The 22818-nt window shown below is 45.8% G+C and overlaps 1 protein-coding gene across 1 annotated transcript in view; it reads left to right on the top strand.

Moving 5' to 3' along the window:
- ADTRP (androgen-dependent TFPI-regulating protein) overlaps positions 1-22818 on the top strand; it is a 62971-nt gene that overhangs the window by 10502 nt on the left and 29651 nt on the right. The window contains 4 exon segments of the mRNA XM_012653175.1: positions 5940-5961; positions 5964-6073; positions 7657-7702; positions 7705-7757. Of these exon segments, the coding sequence (XP_012508629.1) occupies positions 5940-5961; positions 5964-6073; positions 7657-7702; positions 7705-7757 (231 nt within the window).

The raw sequence follows: 22818 nt of genomic DNA, 5'->3' as shown, positions 1-22818 counted from the left end.
ATGGGAGGGTGATGGTGAACTTCGAGTAATCTTATCTCCCAGTAGAGCTGGTACAGGGGGACGGTGGCTTTATGGAACATTGGTCTCCTTGCTGAGCACTGAGGTTGGTGGGGGATAGACACTGGCAAGGGCCAGCCACCCACTTCATGGCTCTGGCCTCTGCCCTGCCGAGCTGCATGCCCCATCTTCCCGGTTGGCGGAGGACCTCTGTTGAGCCACGGCTCTCCTACAGGCACTGGGGCAGTCCTGGAGGCGGAGTTTGCAGGCTCAAGCAGAGAAGAGTGAGCAGTGCTGTGTGGGGAACCCCAGGAACCGGATGTGGAGCCCAAGGCAGGCTGCTCATGTTGGCTCACAAATGTTGTGTCCCCTCCTGTCCATCCACTCCATTTCCATCCAGGAACTGTCCCTGACCCCAGGGATGATGAGCAGGGGGTGGGGGTCTATGGGATGTGCAGCCACAACACCTTGGCCCGCAGAGTTCATTCGGTTTGCTGGGGTTTCCTCTTTTTAAAGAGAAACTTCCTTCTGAAACATGGTTAGAGGCGGTGCCACATAACTGGGATCTCCAGGGGAGATTCTGGCCGGTCCCCTCCATCCCATATCCCCCACCCCTACTTGGCCAACAGAGGCATGACCTTCCCCTCCCCCTTTCATAAAGCTGCCTAAGTCTTGGGCAGCTCTGACCTCATCATCCTTCAGCTCTCATGATGACAGCAACAGTGATGTCATCACATAGATCCTCGGGGATGGTGACCCAGGACCAGGGGAAGAGAGGTCCTGAGAGACCCTTCATTGGTTTAAACTCCAAGGCAGCCTGCGAACAGTGAAAAGTTGGGGTTGACTTTATATTATGGCGCCCACTTCAATAAATGGGGACGACCCTTAGTCAATCTGTGGAGCTCTTCAGCTCCCCAGAGTCAGAAACACACTTGACCGTTTCTGCCTCATAAAGATGCTCTCGGATAGCTGGAGAGATAAGGATTGATAAGGAATAGTTGCCACCAGCACCCAAAATAAAATATCTATAATTGTTGAGCAACTATGACAGCATTTTGGTAGTTTCTTTACACACAGTATGGAGATGAGCGATCGAAGGCCTGGCTTCCGAGGACAGAACACTGGCTGTGCTCACTTGCTGTGTGATCTTGAGTGAGTTACCTACCTTCTCTGTGCCTCAGTTTCTTCATGTGTATGGATACTGCGGTGAGGCAGCCGGATCCTTCCACCTCCCCAGCTGCCTTTGCCAGGGCATAGGGCTCTCCCTGGGACTGCTACATCCAGTGACTGGTCGGTGTAGGGTGCAAGGGTCTTGCTGCAGGACAGCTCTGAAGGGCCAGCTCTGCTCCAGAGCTGCTTACGGGATCAGCTGACTCCATACAGCTGCGCTGGCCTCCCCGCTGCAGTCCTGCTCCCTCCCTCCCCTGGGTGTTCTGAGCGCATGCCTCGGCCGGCACCCCGCAGCACACCTCGAATCTCAGATTCGGTTTCCCAAGGAAACTGACCTACATGTGAAATAGTAAATATATGGAAAAGGTTCCTCCTCCTCCTCCTCCTCTTCTACTTCTTTTCCTTATTCCTAATATAGACATATCAACATAGAGTCTGCTCTGGCCTGCATTATGCCTAATACAATTTTTGGTACCTATCCAGCACTCTATGAATGTTGGTCGAGTGAATAAATGACCAGAACGTGGTCCTAGCCGGCATGAGCCACTTTGGAGGGAAGCCCATCCCACCCGTAAGGTACTGTATCCCACACGTGTCCTGCTGCTGTCCTGCAGCCAGCTGTCATCAGCTCTGCGACATTGGCCAAGCATTCTTATACTTCTTTCCAACACGTCCCACGATGCTCTTGGTCTCATGTTTTATCCTCATTGTTCCCAGTTGGGTTCTCCACACTATTTCCTCTCCTGTGTTCTTTATGTCAGCCTTTAATCTCAGTTTCTCATGGAAGTTAAATGCACACGAATGATGGTCGAAGTGGTACATTGCATATGTATACAGATACATAGTTGGCAAAGGCTGCCACCTGCCCCGGACACAGCCACCGCCATTATATAAAGTGCTCATCGCAGTTCGTTCCCATTTGCTGCTTCATTCTGGAATCGTCTTCCGCAGCAGGTATTGCATCATTTCCAAGGAGAGGAGTAAGAGTTCCAGCCTGGCTGAGTCAGGCACACAGTCCTGAGTTGGGCGTCGGATTACTTGACTCACCGAGTAAGAGCTGTAATGTTTTGCTCAGGAAACTTGTGGAATCTCCCTCTCTGGAATTATTTTTTAAATAGAAGAAATTCTCATTTCCTGGGATAGTTTAAGAGGGTTCTGGCTTAACGGCAAGAAAATAAACTTGATGACTTAGAAAGGCTAAGTTTCCACAAGTTGAAGATTTTTGTGGATTTGTGAAGACGCGCGAATGTAAAAACTAAATATCCTTTTAGCTACAGTTTCTTAAATTGCATTAGTTATTAAAAAATGTCAATTCAGCTCTGTCGCAGGTGGTAAATTTGTCAGCTAGCAACAGAAATGAAAGACAGCTAAGGAATTTAGAATAGCAGCATCTCAGGAAAAGACACAGAACACTCAACTAGAGGAGGATTAGGGCAGAACCAGTAGACAAGACAAATCAGGGAGCAGAAGCTCTGAAATAAACTTTGAACAAGAAGATGCCATGAAGTCTGCTTTCCTGGGCTGCCAAAATAGTTGAAAAATGTAAATGACAGTAATTTTGTTTTAAGATTCTTACAAGAAGACCAGTTGTTGTTATCATATTTTACCGCAACTGTGTAGTTTTCCAGGGAGGCCTTAACAAAGAATCACAGACTGGGCGCAGACAACAGGAATTTATTTTCTCAGAGTTCTGGAGGCTGGAAGTCTGAGAGCAAGGTGTGGGCAGCGTTGGGTCCTTCTGCGGCCTCTCTCCGTGGCTTGCAGGTGGCAGTCTTCTCCCTGTGTCTTCACATAGTCGTCCCTCTGTTTGCGTCTGTGTCCTCATCTCTTCTGAGAAGGACACCAGTCAGATTTTAGGGCCCGCCGTACTGACCTCACTTTAACGTAATTACCTCTTTAAAGACCCTTCAACATGTGCCTTTTTCTGGGGGACACAGTTCAGCCCCTAACAGCTGACATCGTCTCCCTCGATTGTTCTTTCTGTGCATGTTTTATAAACGTTGCTTTGCATTGTCCTTGGAGAATGAGCAGACTGTGGGTTTCGGTGAGCGGATCCAAACGTGTCCTCAACGCCCTCCCGGAAGCCTCCCCACAGAGCCCCCCTGCCCCCACCGAGTGCTCCAGCTCAGCCCACACGGCTCCTGTGTCCATCAGCTCCTGTCTGCTTCTTTCTCTGGGCGACTCCCTGCCACCTCCCTCCTGAGCGGCTAAGTGGGGGCTCCCCGAATACCCCTCGTCGATACAGACAATGCCCGGTCAGTGTTGAGCAAACTCGACGGCCGCAGGGCCACCTCTCACACACGGTGATGCCAGCGCGTGTGACACATGCCTGAGAGCTGGGGCCGAGGCGGGGTGACTGGCAAGTTTGCAGTGTGGAGCAGATTCGTACCGATGGAGAAGCCGGGAGGATCTGAATAACACGTTCTTTTCCTCCAGTCCGATCTGCACGCTGTGTGACTAGGAAAGGCAAGAGAAAGGACGGGCTCGACTCATGACGACTCTCGGAGCCCTGGCCCGAGGAAAGCCGGTCACATGGGCTCCTCACGCTGGGTGGAGGCGGCCTCTCCCCGAAGAGGGAAGACCTGGCAGAGGAAGAGGGAAGACCTGGCAGAGGCGCAGGGCGGGATTAATTGCCGTGTTGATACAACAGTGCCGGCCTCTGCACGGGCCCCTCGCCTGCTCGGCCTGACCACAGCGGCAGCCTGCTGTGGCCCCGCAGCTGGAAGTGAAACCAGGCCTGCGGGGAGGCTGCTGCTTCTAACACCCTCGTGCAGATGACGAGGATTGGGGCAGCAGCCCCTCTCCTTTGGCATTTCGAACTGTCGCCCCACCCCTCCCTGACACACCCTCTTCCAGTTTGAAGCTTCCTCCTTCCTTAGGGCCCATGGGGTTCTTGACCTCCCTGTCCCTTAGAGGAGGGCGTTTCCCCCACACCCTCGTCCTGCGTCTGCCCTCTGCCCTCTCTCCTCTCTCTTTCCAGCAGTCTCGTCCCAACTACACGGATCTCCCAGCCCTACCTCTCTGGAGACGGCTGGGTCTGAAATGCCAAGCGCAAGTTCCTCTAGGCAGGTGGTCTCAACCTCGGCTGCTCAAGATTAGAGTCACCAAGGAGGACTGAAAAAATCCCCACGCCTAGGCCGCACCCAGACCTATAAAATGAGCATCTAGGGGTGGGAATCAGGCATCGGTACTTTTTGAGGTTGTTTTTAAGTCTCCCACCTGGAGAGAATTGTCTCTCTCCTGACCTCCCCTGGTCCTTTATCAGAACTATTCTTAGAAACCTGATAATTGTTTTAAAAAAAGTTTTTTCAAGTCTAGCTCAAGAACAAAACTCTGGGTTTCAAATTCTGTCTTTGGCCTTTACCTGTCATGGAATTTTGGCAAGTGTATTAATCTCTGGGTGCCTCAGTTTCCTCATCTGTGATATAGTGGTGGTTGGAGCTTAATAATAAGGTTGTTATGAGAATTAAAAGCTTAGTTCAGTGCCTGGCACATACCAAGTGTTGAATAAAAAATCAGTTATTATAGCTTTGAGTAGTCAGTAAGATTGCTGAATGCTAAATTTATGTCTAATCCAGTGGTTCTAGAACTTTAGCCTATGTAAGGATGGCCTGGAGAGCTTGTTAGAAAACCTTCTCTGGGACCTCAGTTCCAAAGATTCTGATTCCATGGTCTGGGCTGAGGCTGAGGTCCCACATTTCTCACAAGCTCCTGGGCAGTGGGTGCCACTGGTCCAATCCAGCCCTGTGTCCTCTCCTGCCCACCCTCTCAGCCCAGAGGCACAAGGCCAGCTCTGCTAGATCTTTCCATGAGTCCAGACCTCAGAGATTATTCCCCAACAGCCGACTTGCTCAATCACCAGCCCAGCTCCCCCAGGTTCCAGAACTTGCCTGACTCATACCCTAAAAGGAGAGTTCAGATACCCCTCTTGTACCAGCCCCGAGCTTTCAAGGATTGGCATAGATTCTAACGCGAGCATAACTCAAAACCAACCCAGCAGACCTTAAATGAGAAGCCATGGGAGCGTGCAGAACAGTAAGAGTGGGCAACGTTTGCCCATGGTGTCATATTCCTTCCTTGAAAAAGACCCTGCTTCTCTTTCACCCGGCCTCGGAGATCTCACAGGACTTAGTAACCCACCAGAACCCACGGTCTGGTTTATCCTTGTGGATTCAAATCACTCCCTCAGCCAGGTCCTCTCTGTAAGGCCTCCAGGCACCCCTTGGAAGGAAGGAAATACATCAGCTCCTCCCTCAAGAGAACACTGGTGTGTCCTTCTCGGGAGAGCACAGAGCTTCCGCGTGGTGCTCGTGAACCTGTTCTGGCTTCTCTATTGAGATTTCACCTCGAGGCATTTTTCTTAACATTTCCCCCCAGAGGATGCCCGACGGTGCCCCCCACTGCGTCTGGCTCTTTGTCCTTGTGCTGCTTATTTAGCTCTTCCCACCTCTGTGTCGCCAACATATCTATCTCATTCCATTCTCCTTTTAAGCCGACTCTTTATTTTGTTTCCATTTCAGCTCAAGTCCATTACACTAAACACTGTACACATTATTATCCCCCAAACGAATTTACTCAATCAGTTTTTGCAAGCAAGGTCAGGACCCAATGAGCTAGAAGCCCGGCCCAGAAATTGGCTCTCAACCAAAAGAGCCCAGCAGCCCCCTCCCCCTCGTGTCAACATTGCTCCCAGAGGGATGAAGTTTTCCATCAGTGAAGAAGGTATTAATTAAAGCAAATGAAAATGCCCTCATTTGTTGTAATGAACTTAGCTCGTACAGGCTGTTTTCTATGGGTCGCCTGCTTGGATGACATGCTGAAAAGAATCAAAGGGAGAAAAAGCATTAAGTTCCTAACTGCGTTCAGAGACCTGCTTTTCACCACACTGGCGTTTCCTGTATCCGCAGTAAGTCACAAAGATGCGTTTGCAATACAACAGACAAATGCATGTGAACAGACTCTTCTCCTGGGCATCAAGGCTGTTTGGGAGCCCGTTCCTGGGACCCAGAGCAACTGTATCCGCATCGATGTCCTATCTGACTGCACCACGTGGCCCAGTGTCTTTGGGAAACAGGGCACGTGACTGATCAGCTTTATCATTAGCTTTTGTCCCTTTGTGAAGGCTTATACAAGATCCTTGTTGCTATCTGATGGGGAAGTTTGAAGGAGCCTTCTTAATCACAGTACAGCTGACACAGCCTTGGCTCCATCAGGATGATGGGGACAGGGAACCTCGGAGGGAGATGACTTATCATCCCTTTTATACATCGTGTTTCACTTGCTACAACAGGCATATGTTACTTCTGCAAGTGGAAAACCATCAAATTAAAGATGTTTTTTACAAAAGGTATGCAACCTTCAAAGTTGGCCAATGGAAAAGACAACTGAGGAGAGAAAGCCAGCCCAGTGTGGGGTACACAGTAGGCACCCCATTCATGTTGTGAAATGAATGCACTTCAAGAAGAAGCAAGGAACAGTAAGCCGGTGCGCTGATGCTGTCCACGTTTCTGGGACATTGTTCGCGTTTCCGTTCATTAGCCGGAATGGAAACAAACTGAGATCAAGCCTGCCGGCTGCCCAGCGGGGCCTGTAATTAGAAATGACTACCTTCTTCCACCTGTCATTGTCCTGCTTCCTATAGCACTGAGACTTCAAACTTGAATGCAAAATGAAACTCTCCGAACACTACTGAGTTCTCAGATAACGGAGCAGTAATGGCATTCCAGGTTTACCTGGCAGGACACCTCCACCCCCCACCCCCATAGAACATCTTCAGGCCAAGATTTTTTTTTTTTTAATTAACGATGAAGTCTGTTCATTTTTAAGACTTAGAAATTGAGCCTATGAAATTTCAGAAGATAGGAAGATCTGAAGATTTGCAGGTTTTCCCCATCTCTGCATTAACTTTGTAACACAGAGGACAGACGCAGTGACGAGACAGCCAAGGAGCCCCAGAGGAGGGAGATCAGTTCAAAGTCCTGAGCAGTGGAGACCCACCTCTCAGTTAACCAGCTCGTGCGTTGTCCTGGGGACTCGGCGTTCCCATCCTCACTTCCAGCCTGCCTGCTTCCTCTTGCCACACCTACTTAGAGGGTGGGCAAGGGACAAGTAAGTCCCAAGACACTCCATGGACTCACTTTCAGCATTCCTGGTGGAAGTTTAGAGAAAGAAGTCATTGGTTAAAATAAATGACTAATGGTCTGTGAATGCTGTTTATCCATATCTTCTCTGCCTACCACGGTGACAAATAATTGATCCCCAACTTACTAGCACATTGAGGGATCCCCAGAGAGAGCAGATACAGCAATTCTACGATAAGCAATTTTTTTCTTCATTTTACATTCCTATAATGTAATGTTATATATATATATATATATTAATGATAGCTTTAAAATAGGTATTTTTATGGAGCTATGTTTCCTTAGTTAGCTTAGAAAGCTCTGATTAAAAACAAACTTAATGATGCCATTTTTGTGTTTTATTTTCCAGTTGGTATTTTTGGCATTCTGTACCCTCTTTGTCTGCAATTGAGAACTCATTATCCCAAGATCCTAGATAGTGTCTTTCCAGTGTGGCTGAATCATGCAAGGGTGAGTGAGGGGAAAGTTCAGCGAACATAGAACACCGATGGCCTCTGTATGAAAAGTCCAAAGTGCCTTATTTATGTTTCCAAACTTCTCATCGACTCTCAAAACCCAATCTACTCCTCCCCCTCCATCCCATCACTGTTTATTTAAAGAGCACCGTGAGGGAACAGAATGAACAAACACTAGTCCTGTCGTTGCAGAGGGTGCACTGAGAACAGGGGAGAAACCCCGGCAGGAGTCTTTGCCACACTGCTTAGGAAGTCATTGAAAAGACACTCAACCAGAGGGCAAATTTTTGGTGGCTGCAGTCCTAAAAGAGAAGTGACTTCTGCAAATAACATGTCATGAAATTCCGATCTGGGAATGGAATAAAGGAAGCTCACAAAAACAAAAGTCCATCCGACATCCAAAGAATGTGTCACAGCTCAGCAGCAGCTACTTACGTGATTCCCATCAGGACTGCGCATCGCAAATGGAATTATTATTCACCTATTTCCATGGATACATTTCCACTGGGTTTTTCACTCGCCCTTGTGTTTTGAGCAGCTAAACAGTAAACAGAGCTGTTCTGAGATATTTAGGTCACTGGAACCTGAACACCAATAACAGTGACCCGGACAAACAGGGCTGCCATGAGGTTGTCCAGGTTTCTGCTGGAGGAGTGTCACACACACAAAGTAATCATTCAAAGTCCCAGCTCAGCTTCTCAGTACCTACAAATGGATTTCCACCTTAGGAGTTAATAAGGAGGTCTCAGATTCTGTGAAACAAATGACATTGGAAAAAAAAAACGCAGGGTCCAATCACCAGGGAGCAGCATATTAGGACTCCTTGGGTTCACCCACAGACTTTCTTCTACCCCTCAACACTTCCACTGTCTTAAAACTCACCTGCTTACCACTTGGAACAGCAACTCAGTCCACTATCTCTACTCCTGCCACGTGCCTCACTTCCCAGGAAAATACTCTAATTGCAGTTTAAATATTGTGCTCAGTGAGTTACTGATTATTGATTGACTAATAGACTCCAGTTCTGATCTAATTTAGAGTTCAGGACCAAAAATCTATATAAAATAAGTCTATCTCTAGGAACCCCCCTCTTACCACCTTCTTCTTGTCTGACCAACTCTTCACCTGCCCAATTTCCCATTAATATTAATCTGAGACACTGTAGGGAATATTCCTCCTTTTTTATAGAACTTTACACCATATAAAGCATGTTCCTCAGATATAAGCTCATTTAATTCACACAACCTTCTTTAGAAAACTACTGTAATCCTGATTTTTACAAATGAAAAAACAAAAACAGCTCAGAGAGGTTAAGTGGTTTGCCTGGAGGCCACCGAGCTCGTATGTGGCACAGCTAGGACTGAAATCCAAGGTTAATTCACTCATTGTTGCCTTTTGCTACAGTAAGTCCGGAACGTGTGATTCAATCTGGTTTTATTTCATAATTCACCAGGTAATCAAAAGAATGTCACTTTACTGGATCGATATAGCAAAGTTAGAATTCTTACTTAAAAAAAAAAAAATTCCAGAATTCTCATCTGTATGTTAATAGACCAGAACTCTAAGAAGTGATTTGAAACAACTGGCTGAGCTAGATGTTGCTAAAATAATAAAAACACAGTCTTTTAGTGTCTTTCACTTGGGGCCAAACACATTCATCGAGCACCTTCTCAAGGCTTCGTGAGCTCATCTTGTAGTTTTCTTACAACGGCTGCAGGATCCCTCTCTCTTTGGGGTTCCATTTCCTATGTTGATATAAGGTTGGATTTCTTCCAAATAGTTATGATGGTGATGCCCAATATTTGTGACCTTGCTAAATAAACAGCCATATGGATTTTTGATAATTTCGGAAGCAGAGAGCTGGATAACGTACACCACGTCCGTGAGCTACTTAGCAAGGCAGACACGTACAACAGAGATCCTTAAATATTTTGGGGCCTTCGTGAGCTGCTCCTTGACACCGCTCCTTGCCCTTTGGTCATTCAAGTAACCTTAATCCCTGGGAGAGAAGGGGCAGGGATCAAAGGAGGTGGGACGATGGTGACAGGAGAGACGAGGAGGGGCAGCCTGCCCTGGGTCAGACACAGACGTTTCTGTGATTCTCTCAATTTAATTGGAGAAACTCCCAACAGAGCCATCTCTAGAAAAAGTGTTGGTATCAGCAAAACTGGCTTTGGGTGTCCCTAGTGTGAACATCCTCAAACTCCCTGCTTCCTTTTGGTGTCTGCTCCAAATTGAGTGTCCTTGTGACTGTATCTCATCCCTCTCTTCCAGACTGTGTCCCTTACTCCGGACATTTTCTGTCCTCACTATTAAATCCTCCTGGCCTATTGCCACAAGGAATGCTGTCTGCCAACCTCTTAAATACTAGTGTGAGCAGACATGGCAAGGGTGGCTACTGGGTCAATTTGTTTACACTTTCCACATTTTACCAAGTACCCATCCACGACAAGCTGAAGAAGCGAATACAGTGGTGGGAAGCCACCACTGTGGCAGCCAGAGTGATACTGGCTGTCCGCTGGACATTTGGTGTGGGATGCCGCCCTGTGGGGCTGACCCTGGTCCCCAGACGGCTGCTTTTTCCTTCCCACAATATGAGAACTATCGTCTTGCACCGCCGGTGCCCTGCTGTCCTGGAAGTTTCTTTCATTTCCCAACACCCCTTATTTTAGCCTTAGCTTTGCAATATTTTCCCTGTTACCATTTGTGATGCTGCCCTGGGTTTTATGAGTAGTGTTTGTCAAAGTTAAGACATACCACTCTCCCCTTGGACAGAGTGTGGTTCTAGAATCTTCACGAATAATCAAGCCTTTGGAATCTTCCCCGTCCAACCTTTGTGGCTCATTGGAAACTTGTCTTTGCAATGAGACCATTTTCTAAGCTGACGGTCGTCTGTCTGTAACGGATATTTCCTGTCCTGTTATGCATTCAGACCAAACAGCAACATCAGTGAGATGTGCGCGTCCTCCATGGACGGGCCCCTTGGCTAAAGCAGATCAGCCTGTTTTATTGCAGATCTCCACTCTTCATAAAAGAAGGGAAAGAACAGCAAAGTATTCCTCCAGGTTTTGCCAGGAAAACATTAACTCCTCAGGTTTTATCTAAGTGCCCACCAAAGATAGAATCAGAGCAGACAGATTTAAAAAGCAGGAAGAGGACTCTGAGTAACCGAGAACACTATCAGATCCTAACCTGAAGGGAGCTGGGGAACTTATTTCTCTGGAAATCAACCTAAATTGTTTAGGTTGCCCCAAAGGAGCGGTGAAATAGATCAAGGAACCCCCTCTGATTCCCGTCTAGGTTTGAGAACTAGTACATGACTATTGGGAATGTGTGCTGACACTTTATCAGCCGTCAAGGACTGCGTGAGGCCAAGTTATTATCACGCGAAACTTAAGAATTACTGGCCAGGATGCATTGCCTTAGCTCTTAATCCATGATCACAGAGATTTAAAACTAAAAAAGCTTCATTGATATTAATGTAAGTTCCAAAACAATTTGCTATTAAGAGACGGGCCTTCCCTGGCTCTTTAAATTGAAGAAAGTAGCAAATACAGCTACTTAGTTATTTACAATCATGTATTGTCATTTATTCACTTGAAAACTAATCGTTAAGTACGACTGTATGTGACACCGTGATCGCTATTTGGCAAGGGTTTTGACTCGGGTTGAGTCTAGTATACATACACAAAGTCGAAATAATAAAATAACAGTTAACGCTAATACAAGGCGGTGACATAGGTAGTGTCATGCAGTGGGACGTGAGTACTGCCAAGAAAAGACAGGGACAGGAAGGCTTCTGTGACCCGTCTGTCCTGGCCTGGCTGTGACCCACATGCAGGGCATGGCTGGGCAACCTGCACGGCCTTTGAGCCCTCTCCCAGGGGTGTGCTGAGGAGTCAGAACACCCGGGGAGTGAAACCAAATCGTCCAGTTTCTTCCTCAGTCGTAGCATGCAAGATGTTGTCTATCACGAGAATTCAGACCCGGTCTCAGATTTTTCTCTTCCGCCCACAAGCTTAGTGTGAAATCGTTGGGCTGCTAAGTAGGGGTGCCTGAGTCCTGAGGAGTAAGGAAGGTTGCCACCCTTCCTCCCAAGCTCCCAACCTCCTTCCACCTCTTCCTGACTCCTCGCCTTAGCCCCGCCCTGCCCCTGTGCATGGGTCACCCACAGTCTACCTGTCTCTGGGCAGCTTGGTGGTTCTCAACCTTTAGGGAATAGAGTTTCTGTAACTCTGAGGAAGTCTATGAACCTTTTCCCCAGGAAAACACAAATACCTAATAAATTTTGTCCACAATTTTAGGAGGCTCACGAACCCTCTAAATTCTATTTATGGGCCTCAAGATAAGAACGCCTGACATATCTGAGCATTCGCTTGATAAGAAGGCCCCCAGATGGTTCCCAATGGTGAGTCCAAATCAAAAGACAAAATCAAGAATTATACACATAAAAAAAGTCATTATTATGTGCTTGGTGCTGTTTTTGTTTCTGTGGAGGTAATGAGAAAGATGAGATTTAGTTCCTAACCTTCAGAAATTTAAAATATAGATATCACATACCTAATCTAATATTTACATGAATCTAGCTTATGTATACAATAATTAATAACCAAGATGTTTGACTTCATCATAAGGAGGTGCTAAAAAGTATTTATTGACTGCCTGTTGTATACCAGGCCCTATTCTAAGAGCTGAGGATGAAGTAATGAACAAGATCATCAAAAAAAAAATCTGTGTTGTGGAGTATACATACATAAGCAATAAACCACCGATAAATGAATCATACCATGCCAGGTAGGGAAAGTGCTACCACTGAAGATAAAACAGGGTGAGAGGACAGAGTGGCATGCGTGCACGTGTATGTGGAAAGGAAGCAGGTTTTACAGGTGGCAGGGCCATTTGGGTGGTCAAGGAATATCTCAGTGATGAGCTGATATTTAACAGAAATTTGGACAGAGTGAGGGAAACAGCCATGGCAAGTTCTGGCCAGACAGACAGAACAGCAAGTACAAAATTTCTGTGAGGAAATACTGGATCTTTAGGAAACAGGGAGAAGGCTAAAACTTAGTAGCTAAAAACAATGTGAATGTATTATCTTACAGTTCGGAAGTCAGAAGTGCACAACAAGTGTTAATGGGTAAAGTCCAGGTATGAGCGGGGCTGCGTTCCTTCTAGAGTCTCTAATGGGGAGTCTGTTAGACTCCCCTCTTGCCTCTTCCGTCTGCAGTCCACCTGCCTTGTGGGCTCGTGGCCCCTGCCTCTGTCTTCAAAGCGCATCACTCCAACCTCTGCTTCTGCCTTCACATCTCTCTCTCTGCGTCTGCCTTCGCAGCGTCTCTTCTCTGCCTCTGCCCTTCCCGCCTCCCTCCCAGAAGGACCCCTGGGATTACACTGGGCCATCCAGATAATCCAGGATAACCGCTCTCTCTCAAGATCCTCAATTTAATTACATCTTCCAAGTCCCATTTGCCATGGAGGTGACATGTTCACGGGTTCCAGGGATTAGGATGTGGACATCTTTGGGGACCACCACTCAGCCTATCATGCTGTACGACAACACCATCTAACGCAAACCTAGTCTCTGCATTTTATTCCCTCCATTTTGAAAGGCTTGTCTGACACTCCACGCAACGAGGGATTCCATTTGTTTCATTGTATAAAAGTGGCAATAAGTTATTTAAGCTCACGCAATACTGAGCTGTATTCTAAGTATTTCCTTTGTGAAAAGTTTTGCAGCACCCATCAATAGACAGTAAGGTGTACATATATGCACTACATGTATAATACATAAAACTTCATATATGATATATAAAATGGGAAATAATAAATATATATAATGTGATAGTGATTGTTTGATATGGATGAAAAGTGTGGTAATAGAAAAGGGAAAGCGCAGGATAGCTGGTCAGAGGAAGAGATACCAGATCTTGAAGGATGTTGATAAGGGTGAGAGCACATTCCCAAATATTGATAATGTCAGCTCTTAATTTAGATTTTTCCAGAAGCTTCTGCTCTCCTTTTGTCCCTCTACTTCCCTTCCCTGCCCTGATCCCTTAAAGGGAACCGTTGGCTAAGTGTCAGCCTTCCAAAGGGCCCAACAAATAGATTCTGCTTGGCATCTTGCTGGTGAGCAACAGGCCTCCCTTTGTAAACGTCGCTTGACGTGAGTCACCACGCCTCGCCCACCTCATTCCCTGCTGGCGAGCAGGGTCACCCCTCCTCCATGCTGTCTTAAGGAATATTGGCCTCAGTTTTGTCCTCTGTGACCCTGACTTGGAGCATGAGCAGGGAAGAGTGATCAGAAAAAGAGAAGCAAGAGAGGGAAGGCTTTGCCCCAGACGTGGGCAAGCACACCCTCCGAACCATCACAGAGCAGACTGATGGACGGACAGGTTGTAACCAGATGTTACTCTTCATGGCCAAATCAAATTCTCTCCATGCCCTCAGCTCTCCCACACTCCACGCTTCTGTGGGTAATGAAAAGCCACTTTCTTCAGAGACCATGGAGGAAACCTAGAGGCAATGCATTTTGTCCAGCCAAACATGCAGGGCTCTTATTTTAAGGAATGGTGCTGGGTCTCCGCTACTAACAAGTCAGCCCAACAACCAGTATTCATTAACATCTGACAATGTGCTAGTCACAGACCAGGCACCATGTGGGCTAGCAGAGGATAGGAGACAAGATTCCCATCATGAAAACAGTAAAAAGTCAAGGGACAAGCCACAAGGTGCCACCAACGAGTATAGGATAAGGCCCAACAAGTGGTCTGAGCTTACTTTTAGAGGGAAAGATCCCCTCCCACTGCACGGATTGGGAAAGGGTGGTGAATGAGGTGGAGATGTGAATGGACTTTCAAAGGATGGATAAAAAAGACAGCAAGTGATGTCCAAGCAGGAGGAACAATGAGCCGAGGCAGAGAAGTGGCCCGAGGCAGGCTCAGGGTACCATGAGGAAGCAGGTCAGTGTATTGGTGCTTAGGGAGCCAGGACAAAGCACCACGGACAGGGGGCTCGAATCAACAGAAATGTTGATTCTCTCACAGTTCTGAAGACTGGACATCTGAAATCTCTGAAATCAAGGTGTTAGGAGAGGCTCTCAGAAGGCTCCAGGGAGAATCTGTTCCATGCCTTTCTCTTAGCTTCTGGGGTTGCCACAGTCCTTGGCTGATAGACACATCGCTCCAGTCTCTGCCTCCGCCATCACATGGTGCTGTCTGTGTGTGTGTGTGTCCATCTTCACATCATCTTCCCTGTGTGCACGTGCCTCTGTGTCTCTTCTCCTCTCCTCTCTCGTAAGGATGCCAGTCAGGTTGGCTTAAGGCCCCCTCCTCCAGTGAGACCTCATCTTAATTAATTGCATCTGCATCTATTTCCAAATAAGCTCACATTCTGGGATTCCAGGAAGGATGTGAATTTTGAGGAGGACACTATTCAACCCAGAACAGTCAGTTTGGCAAGACCAGAGGTATCAAAGAGAGAAAAGGCAGGAGATAAGTGTGGAGAGACATGTGGGGTCAAATGTTGAAGAGCATGAATGCTAACGATTTGGTTTTTATCTGTAGGCAAGGGAGATGGATGGAAAGTTTTGAACTTGGACTGGTCCCTACCTTTAAGTGCTAATAATTAGACTGGAGAGTAAAAGATGCGGGGGGGCAGGGAGTACCGCGGGAGATGCCATCACACAGGGTAGAATCACTTAAAAATAGAAGCTCTCCTGAATTTCAGACCCTATATTTCTTTTTTATGGGAAATCTGAAAAGATACCATACATTATTTTTCCTCTATTAAGTACTGTTTTCCAGGCAAAAGAAGTCGAGAGTAAAAATCTATTTTCAATAACATACTTAAAATACCCATTTGGGTTCAATGAACGTTGTATTTGCAAATTGTTTCTCTTCTGTGTTGGCAGTGATCTCAGTCGATGTTAGCCCTGACTCATAAACAGTTCTCCCTAATTCTTCTTCCCTTGTGTTGCTTCCTGGAGACATAAATATCCACCTGGAATCATAGAGCTAAAATGCTGCAGTCTCTACAGACTGCCCACCTTGCAGAAGAGGAAACTGAGGTTCAAGTAGTTTATTCAACTTACTCAAGACCACAGAACTGGTTAGTGACAGAACTGGGTCTAGAATATGATCCTAAGTCATAAACCTGTGTTTCTCTAATACTCGTGTGCTTAAAACATCTTTTACTCAAGGCAAGCCCAGTCCCACAGTCAGAAAGAAAGTGAGTTTCTTCCCTCCATAATCTTTACATGAACACATATCCAGCATCTACCATCCACACAGTTTTTCTTTTACTCTATTCTTTAACTCATTTTTAATTAAGCTTTTTATTTTCAGATAATTATAGATTTGCATGAAAGTGTAAGAAATAATAGAGTCCTGTGTACTCTTTGCCCAGTTCCCCCCACTGGTAACATCTCAATGCATTTTTAAGGTGACGCCCCTCACAGGACATGTGAAATGTTTTTGAAGCCACCATCTCAGAAGCAACCACTTCATATCAAGTCACTGAACTCTGATCCCATCTGTTGTACCATGACATTCTAAAATCTGCTGTGGCCATAGTCTGCTCCAGACCAGGTCTACGTTAGACAGAGAAAATATGGCGACAGTGACTAGAACATGGTGTTGGGAAATAACGTCTCATGTGACTCTAGGGAGAGTAGAGCACATTGATTGAGCCAACGAACGGACGCTTCCACGGCATACAGAGGGAAAGACCCTTCCTTGTTCAGAGCGTTGCTGAACAGGCGCTACAGTTCCAGAGAGGGAAGGAAAATGGAATGATTCCCCACACCCTGATGAATAGCACTTGGCTATTATTTCAGGTGTAATCACTACAGTGTTATTTATGGGTTGTCTCATTGTTTCGAAACACCTTCTAGACACACTTTTTACATTTTATCCCATTCACCTCCTGTCCTGAGGTGGGTTGGAATCTCTTCCAGCATGTACCTGGGAAACACTGAGAAGTTGAATGTCTAAAACTCCACAGTAAAACCAGAAGCTACACTGGGATTAGGAAGCAGAGTTACCTGAAAAATGACCCTAAAGCCGCCTTGCCCCTCAGGAAATCTTAAGGTTTTACATAACCAAACCGAGCGCGCATGTGCTTGCTTACTTCATCTCTGGAATGCGGGGACCAGGAAGACAAAAGCATGCCTTTTTTTTTTTCTTCTTTTAATCCCAATTCAAAGAACTTCCAATTGTACTCAAGAGTAGCCTTCTTTTCTATTATGCCGTGGAAAATTCCATTATCTAGTGATTCCCTGTTGTTTATGGATGGGCTGCTTTTTAAACAGAATAGGAGTAGAAAATACATCCCATTTTCTAAATCAAGGTCAAAGGTTTTTAGTGATCAAAAAAAGTATAGCTGTCTTCTGAGAAATTACCAGGAATTTTAGTAATTGAAATTATTCAGTGCCCTTGAGGGTTTGCGAGTGGGTCCCCCTCCTGTGTGAATCATCTGGCCCTCACTCCCATGGCAACCGGCTGTAACGCCCCGGAGGGAAGGATGACTTGACACTAGAGAGTAACCAGGGTGGAGAAACTCATGACAGAAGATCCTAAATCACTCCAAGACACCAAGAGAAGAAAAAATTAACTTCTAAGTGGGTAGGAAATACGTAAAGTCCCATGATCTCAAGACACATGTGAGAATGCCCAAGAGCAGCCTGGTGGTGGGTGGGGGGTCCTTCTCTGCAGTACTGACACTCCTCTTCCTGATTAACCTGCCAGCACAGAAAAGCCCCCACTGCCCTTCTGGTTGCTTAATCAACCCAGAGGCAGACACTCTGATAGCCGCGGAGTCCCAGCCTTGCCTTGGACGAGGAGCTGCTGACAGGCTCTCAGGCAGCCCCCGCCTCTCCTGGTCCTGGTCTTGGCCATCATCTTCGCTGCCTACCAAGCAGCCACTGGTGCCTAATTGGGAATCTGGGTTTGTCCAACTCCTCTATCTCCCTCCCACCTCCAGGTCCTTAGATTATCAGCCAGTGGAATAATTCCGCAGGGCATTGTCTAGTAGTCTTTCTGATGGCGTAATTACACTTGCCCATGTATTACACATTCCTCACGTGGATTCTTAGCCCTGAAAGGCTTCATGTCTTGGGTTTTTAAATTCTCAGCTCTGCCCTTCATTGCCCTATCCCAATCCAAGAGCCAAGTTCGTTTACACAGAAGGTCCATGCTTTGCCATCTCCTTCCTGAATCTCACCAACTCTTCCAACTTACCTCCGGCCTTGCTTACCCTGGTTTCATTCTCTTTGTATCACTTCCACGTATTCACTGGATGCATCCATTTCCTCTAAAACTTTACGCTGGCGCGAAGCTAAAGAGGAGGAGAAATTGGGGACAGAGGAGAACTCTTTCTCTAGGCAGCTCGTGCATGTTAAGCCATGTGAGAGACAGAGGCATCTGCCATAGTCTGCACAAGTGTGAGCAAAAGATCTGCTCGAAGTTGGGATTATTCTGTCAATTCTCACTCGGATCACTGATCTCAGTGATTCTACACTGAGTGCCGAATGTAAACCTGCAAACCTTTAACTGTGGCTGACAACTAAAAAGGCCCCAGATGCCATTTGAAGGTACCTCCATGAGCACAGAAATCTCCAGGTCTGTTGGCAAACGCTCCACCTCCCCACTCAAAGAACCAGCTATCTAATTATGATGGTATGAAACAGAATGAGGTCCTGATGGTAACAGGCCCACTGATTAGGAGTAGTAAGCTGTGGCCGTGGTTTGCAAATGCTGTTTTTGCTATTCTATTATCTCAGGATGTGTGACTCTAACAGACAATAATATGATGAGATTTCCTTTTTTACCTATTTCATGCTTGACAATGAATATTCTTTTGTAGCAATGATTGGCAGAAATATTAAAATACTTAACCTATCAAATAGTATTTAATAAAGGTCTTTTGTCTCCAATTGGCACAGGGAGTTTTGTTTAAGACTTATATATGGGAACATTTTAATTAATATGCATACTTTTACTGACATATTTTAAAATAATACTTCACTAACCTAATGTCAAAGTCAGTAGCATTAAATTATGATCACAGAAATTGTAAGCCTGGCAAAAAAGGTGCCTAAGAAATATTTGTTGAATGATATTTGACAACTATTATAGAATATTGAGTTGTGTGTCCAGTGGGAATGACACTTAGTCTTAGTGTTTTTTTTGTTTTGTTTTTTGAGGTAGTGACTTTTAGGGCATGATGCAGATAATACAGTCATCTCCAGATACAGGTCATCAGGAAATGGACCATCCAGTGAATGAAATTTTGTCTTCACAAATGTCCCTTCACATCTGTTAAATGTCTACATGAGCTAAAAAGTTGAAAGGGATAAATGACTAGGAATAAAGGCATTGAATTGGATCCTTAAATGTCAGATTGGGGTGAGGGGGAGCAAAATTTCTTAGCTGTTTGTCCAAGTTGCAAAACTGATTGATCTCAGATATTTTCTACAAAGTTGGCTTTGATTTCATGAAAAGAATTGGCTTAAGTACCAGAAAAACCTCAATTCTCGTACCATTTCTGCCATTGTCTTGCTGTGTGGTTTTAGAAAAAGTTAATAAACCTCTCTGGGTATTTAGTTCCTTAAATTAGGCAAAGGCATGTTTACCATTCTTAATTCTCAGTGTCGTTATTAGGAGCAAATAAAATATTATGTGTGCAACATGAAGTGCTGTCAGTGATACGTAATGACCTATGCCAAATCGTTACCAACTCGCAATCACATGGCCTCTTCTCCATTCTACTGTGCATCGCAGGGGCTAATCCTGGAGCCACACGCAGTTCCTAGAATCCCTTTCTCCATGTTGTTCCAGGCAAGAGTCAGCCAGTGAGAAGCATTTGCTGAGATGTGGAGGAGAAGAAGCCATTATTCTCTAATGTCAGTTTCAAACAGATGTGCGCGGAGTTTGTAGACATGAGGTTAGCGGTAGCTTCTGCACAAGCACCTGGGAATCACACGTGTCATCCTAAAGCAGCTGAGATCAACAGCGGCGATTCATGGAGACTTTTGACATTTGCGGCAGCTTCCGGGCAAGCTCCCATGAACCACCGCTTCTAGCAGAAGTTTCCTTGATTGTCCCTGCCCTACCCTTCTCAACAGCTGCCTAAGCCTCGAAAGCCTTGCTGTTGGAATCCCTGGATGGGCTTCTGCTTCCTAGAGTGGACCCTGATGATACATGACCACAACATTCGTGCTTCCTTCCGATTCACGCCCACAACCTTTAACATGAGGAGAAAGCCCTCCATCCCAAGGAAGCAAGATCCCGAGTGACTTCTGTTTCTGGCCATATGCTGGAACAGAAGCCTGAAGAAAGTCTTTCATGACAAGACACCTAAAGTGAATGAAATATTTTTTAAAAATCTTTTCAAATGCTTGGCTTACAGCAGAAAGTAATAGAAATCCCCCAACGCTAAAATAAAACAGAAGGAGAGGCAACAAGAAGAGTGAAGTAAAGGCAATATTTGGAGAGATAAGTACTGAGTATTTTCCAGAATTTATGCAAAATTAATCCTCAGATTGAAGAAGTGCAAAATAAATCCCATGTACAATGAAGGATGGACAAAAGCCTCTCTCATTGTATGACACTGCAGAAAGCTTAGACAAAAAAGAACATCCAAAAAGCAGCCAGATTAATAGGATGGATTTCCTAAAAAGAAGCTACGGTTAGACTCATAGCTAATTTCTCAATAGCAACAAAGAAGCCAGTGGATGGAATAACACCTGCAAAGTGTTGAAGAAAAAAACCGTCAGCCTATTTACTCACTGAAAGTATCTTTTAAAACAGGGGCAGAATAAAGACATTTTCACACGCATGAGAACAGACTTTCCCACCCACAGACCCTCTCTGATGGAAATGCTAAAGATTATACTTCAGAAAGAAGAAATATGATCTCAGAAGGGAGGCTTGGATGCCAAAAACAATGGCAAAGCAATTTGTCCAACTTGTGGTGATTAAAAAACAAAAACAAAAATACTGAACAAAAATAGTGTAAATTGGGAGAGGGGTGATTGAAATCGAAGCATTCTAAGGCCCCTCAGGTCGTTGGTAGGGAGGGGCTATGTTAGCCATTACCAAGTTAAAAAAGCATGTTATAATTTCTAAAATAACCACTATCATAATAAACATGGAGTGTATGACTCTCATATCTGTAGAAGATGAAATATTGAGTAGAAAAAAAAATCTAATGGGAATTTGAATCCATGGTCAGAGGCTATTTTGACCTATAGGAATACATTGGATCTGGAAGTGGTGTGGGGTAGATTCAAACCAGTTAATATGGAAAGTAGCTTATACCGAAAGGCCTTTCACGCAGTCTTACGTTGTCTCCCTGCTGGAAGCATCTCTACTGTTTTTGAAGGCACAAATCTCTATCTTATGCAAGTAACCCCTGATTGAGCTATTCCGGTGAATAATGTAGTCAGACTCGGGGAGGGTATTGTGGCGGGTGGTCAGAATACATTTGAGAAGAAAATGCCAAGTTTCTAAAATACTCATTTTAAAGGGATAGGCGTAAGCAAAGAAAGAGAACTAATGATGAAGTAATCCATTTTGTTTTATCCATTTATTACGGACAGGAGCCCTGTTCCCAAAGGCTTTTCTACAGACTTCTATGTAATAATACTATTAAATAAATTGTGATTATAGATGAATTTGGTAGAGCGTTCTCCTTTCTGATGCTGGGAGCTGTCCCTGGAGGAGAGGCCCACAGGGTTTCTGGCAATTAAGAAAAAGCTCTTGATCATAATGTGATCTCTTGAGGCGTTCAAATTGCGTGCCTTCAGTGCTAGGCAGTGTAACAATTAAGCACGAGTTTGTATTTCTCTATATTCTGGTGAATGCTGTTTATTTAGTGTGCATATTTTTAAAGTTTCAGGGTTGGGCTTGAACGCACCCAGGACTGCTTGGTTGACTTTGCTGTTGGGAGTTATGCACAGAAACCTACAGACCCACCTGGGCCTACTCGTGAGGAGAGGGGGAAATGAGAGTCCTATTTGTTAATTGGGATTTCCCCCACTCAGGTGTTTAAGCAGAAACCAAACTCCCAGGCATCCCCCAGGCCTGTGCTGGCTGCCTAAGGCCCCAACGCGGAGACTCTGCCGACATCGGGGCTGCATTTTTCTTTCCCCCAATTTCCCAGTCCCTTCTATTCTTGTGAACTAGATTGGGTCCCCTTGCCCCTTGGCTTGAGGCCTTACTGGAAGCAGAAGGGCAGTCTGCTGCTGGGTCACTTTCCTGAGCCTATTCTGTGGCCTGCGGTCTTCGGAAGCAGCCACTCTATGAGAAGATGAAAGGAAAGATGTAGAAAGAATAACCTCCTTCCTAGCACCCAAAGCAGAGGCCAACCTCAAGTCATAAGTCCATTTTTCTGACCCCTGCCCTGATCCTCACAAGGATTTTTGAGGGTGAGAGTCGGGTTTGCTAATTAGGAGTTTTGTTCAGGGCAGACACGGCTATTCGAGCTGCATGGGAGAGAAACAAGCATGCCTCTCAGAGTGGAACAGAGCCCCGGGGCACTGCCCCAGACCTGAACATCTCTCCATGCTCACTCTGCTCATTCCCCGTATTCTGGTCACCAACTGTCCCCACTTGGCCAAATTCAGGGCTCTTGATTTTGCCCCTTCTTACTCAGCACTCAGCAGCACTGGGTACTGTGGATTCTCCCACCCTGGAACTCTGCTTCCCTGGTTCCTATGTTACTACACTCCCCTTGTTCTCCTCCTATCTTGGGCTCTGCCTGGCTCCTCTCCTTGCCCTCTAAATGATGGCATTCTTCCTGGGCCCTCTTCTTTGCCAATGCTCTTTCCCCAGTAACGCCCATCCATTCATTCCCATGGCTTTTGCTCTCTCCATGTGCTGAATCTCCGGCTCAGATCTCCTTTGAGTTCCAGATTTGCATCTCAAACTGCCTACCTGAGCTCACTGCTATGGACACATCTATAGGCACATCGCAGACATCTCTCCGAGTCAATGTGTGCAGAGCTGAACATATTATACTCTCGCTGCTAGACCTGTCCTGGGCTTCTCCATCTTGGG

This window comes from Propithecus coquereli, unplaced genomic scaffold, assembly GCF_000956105.1.
Source record: "Propithecus coquereli isolate 6110/MARCELLA unplaced genomic scaffold, Pcoq_1.0 Scaffold416, whole genome shotgun sequence".
NCBI classification, from domain to species: Eukaryota; Metazoa; Chordata; class Mammalia; order Primates; family Indriidae; genus Propithecus; species Propithecus coquereli.
This window is presented reverse-complemented; position numbering and strand designations above follow the sequence as displayed.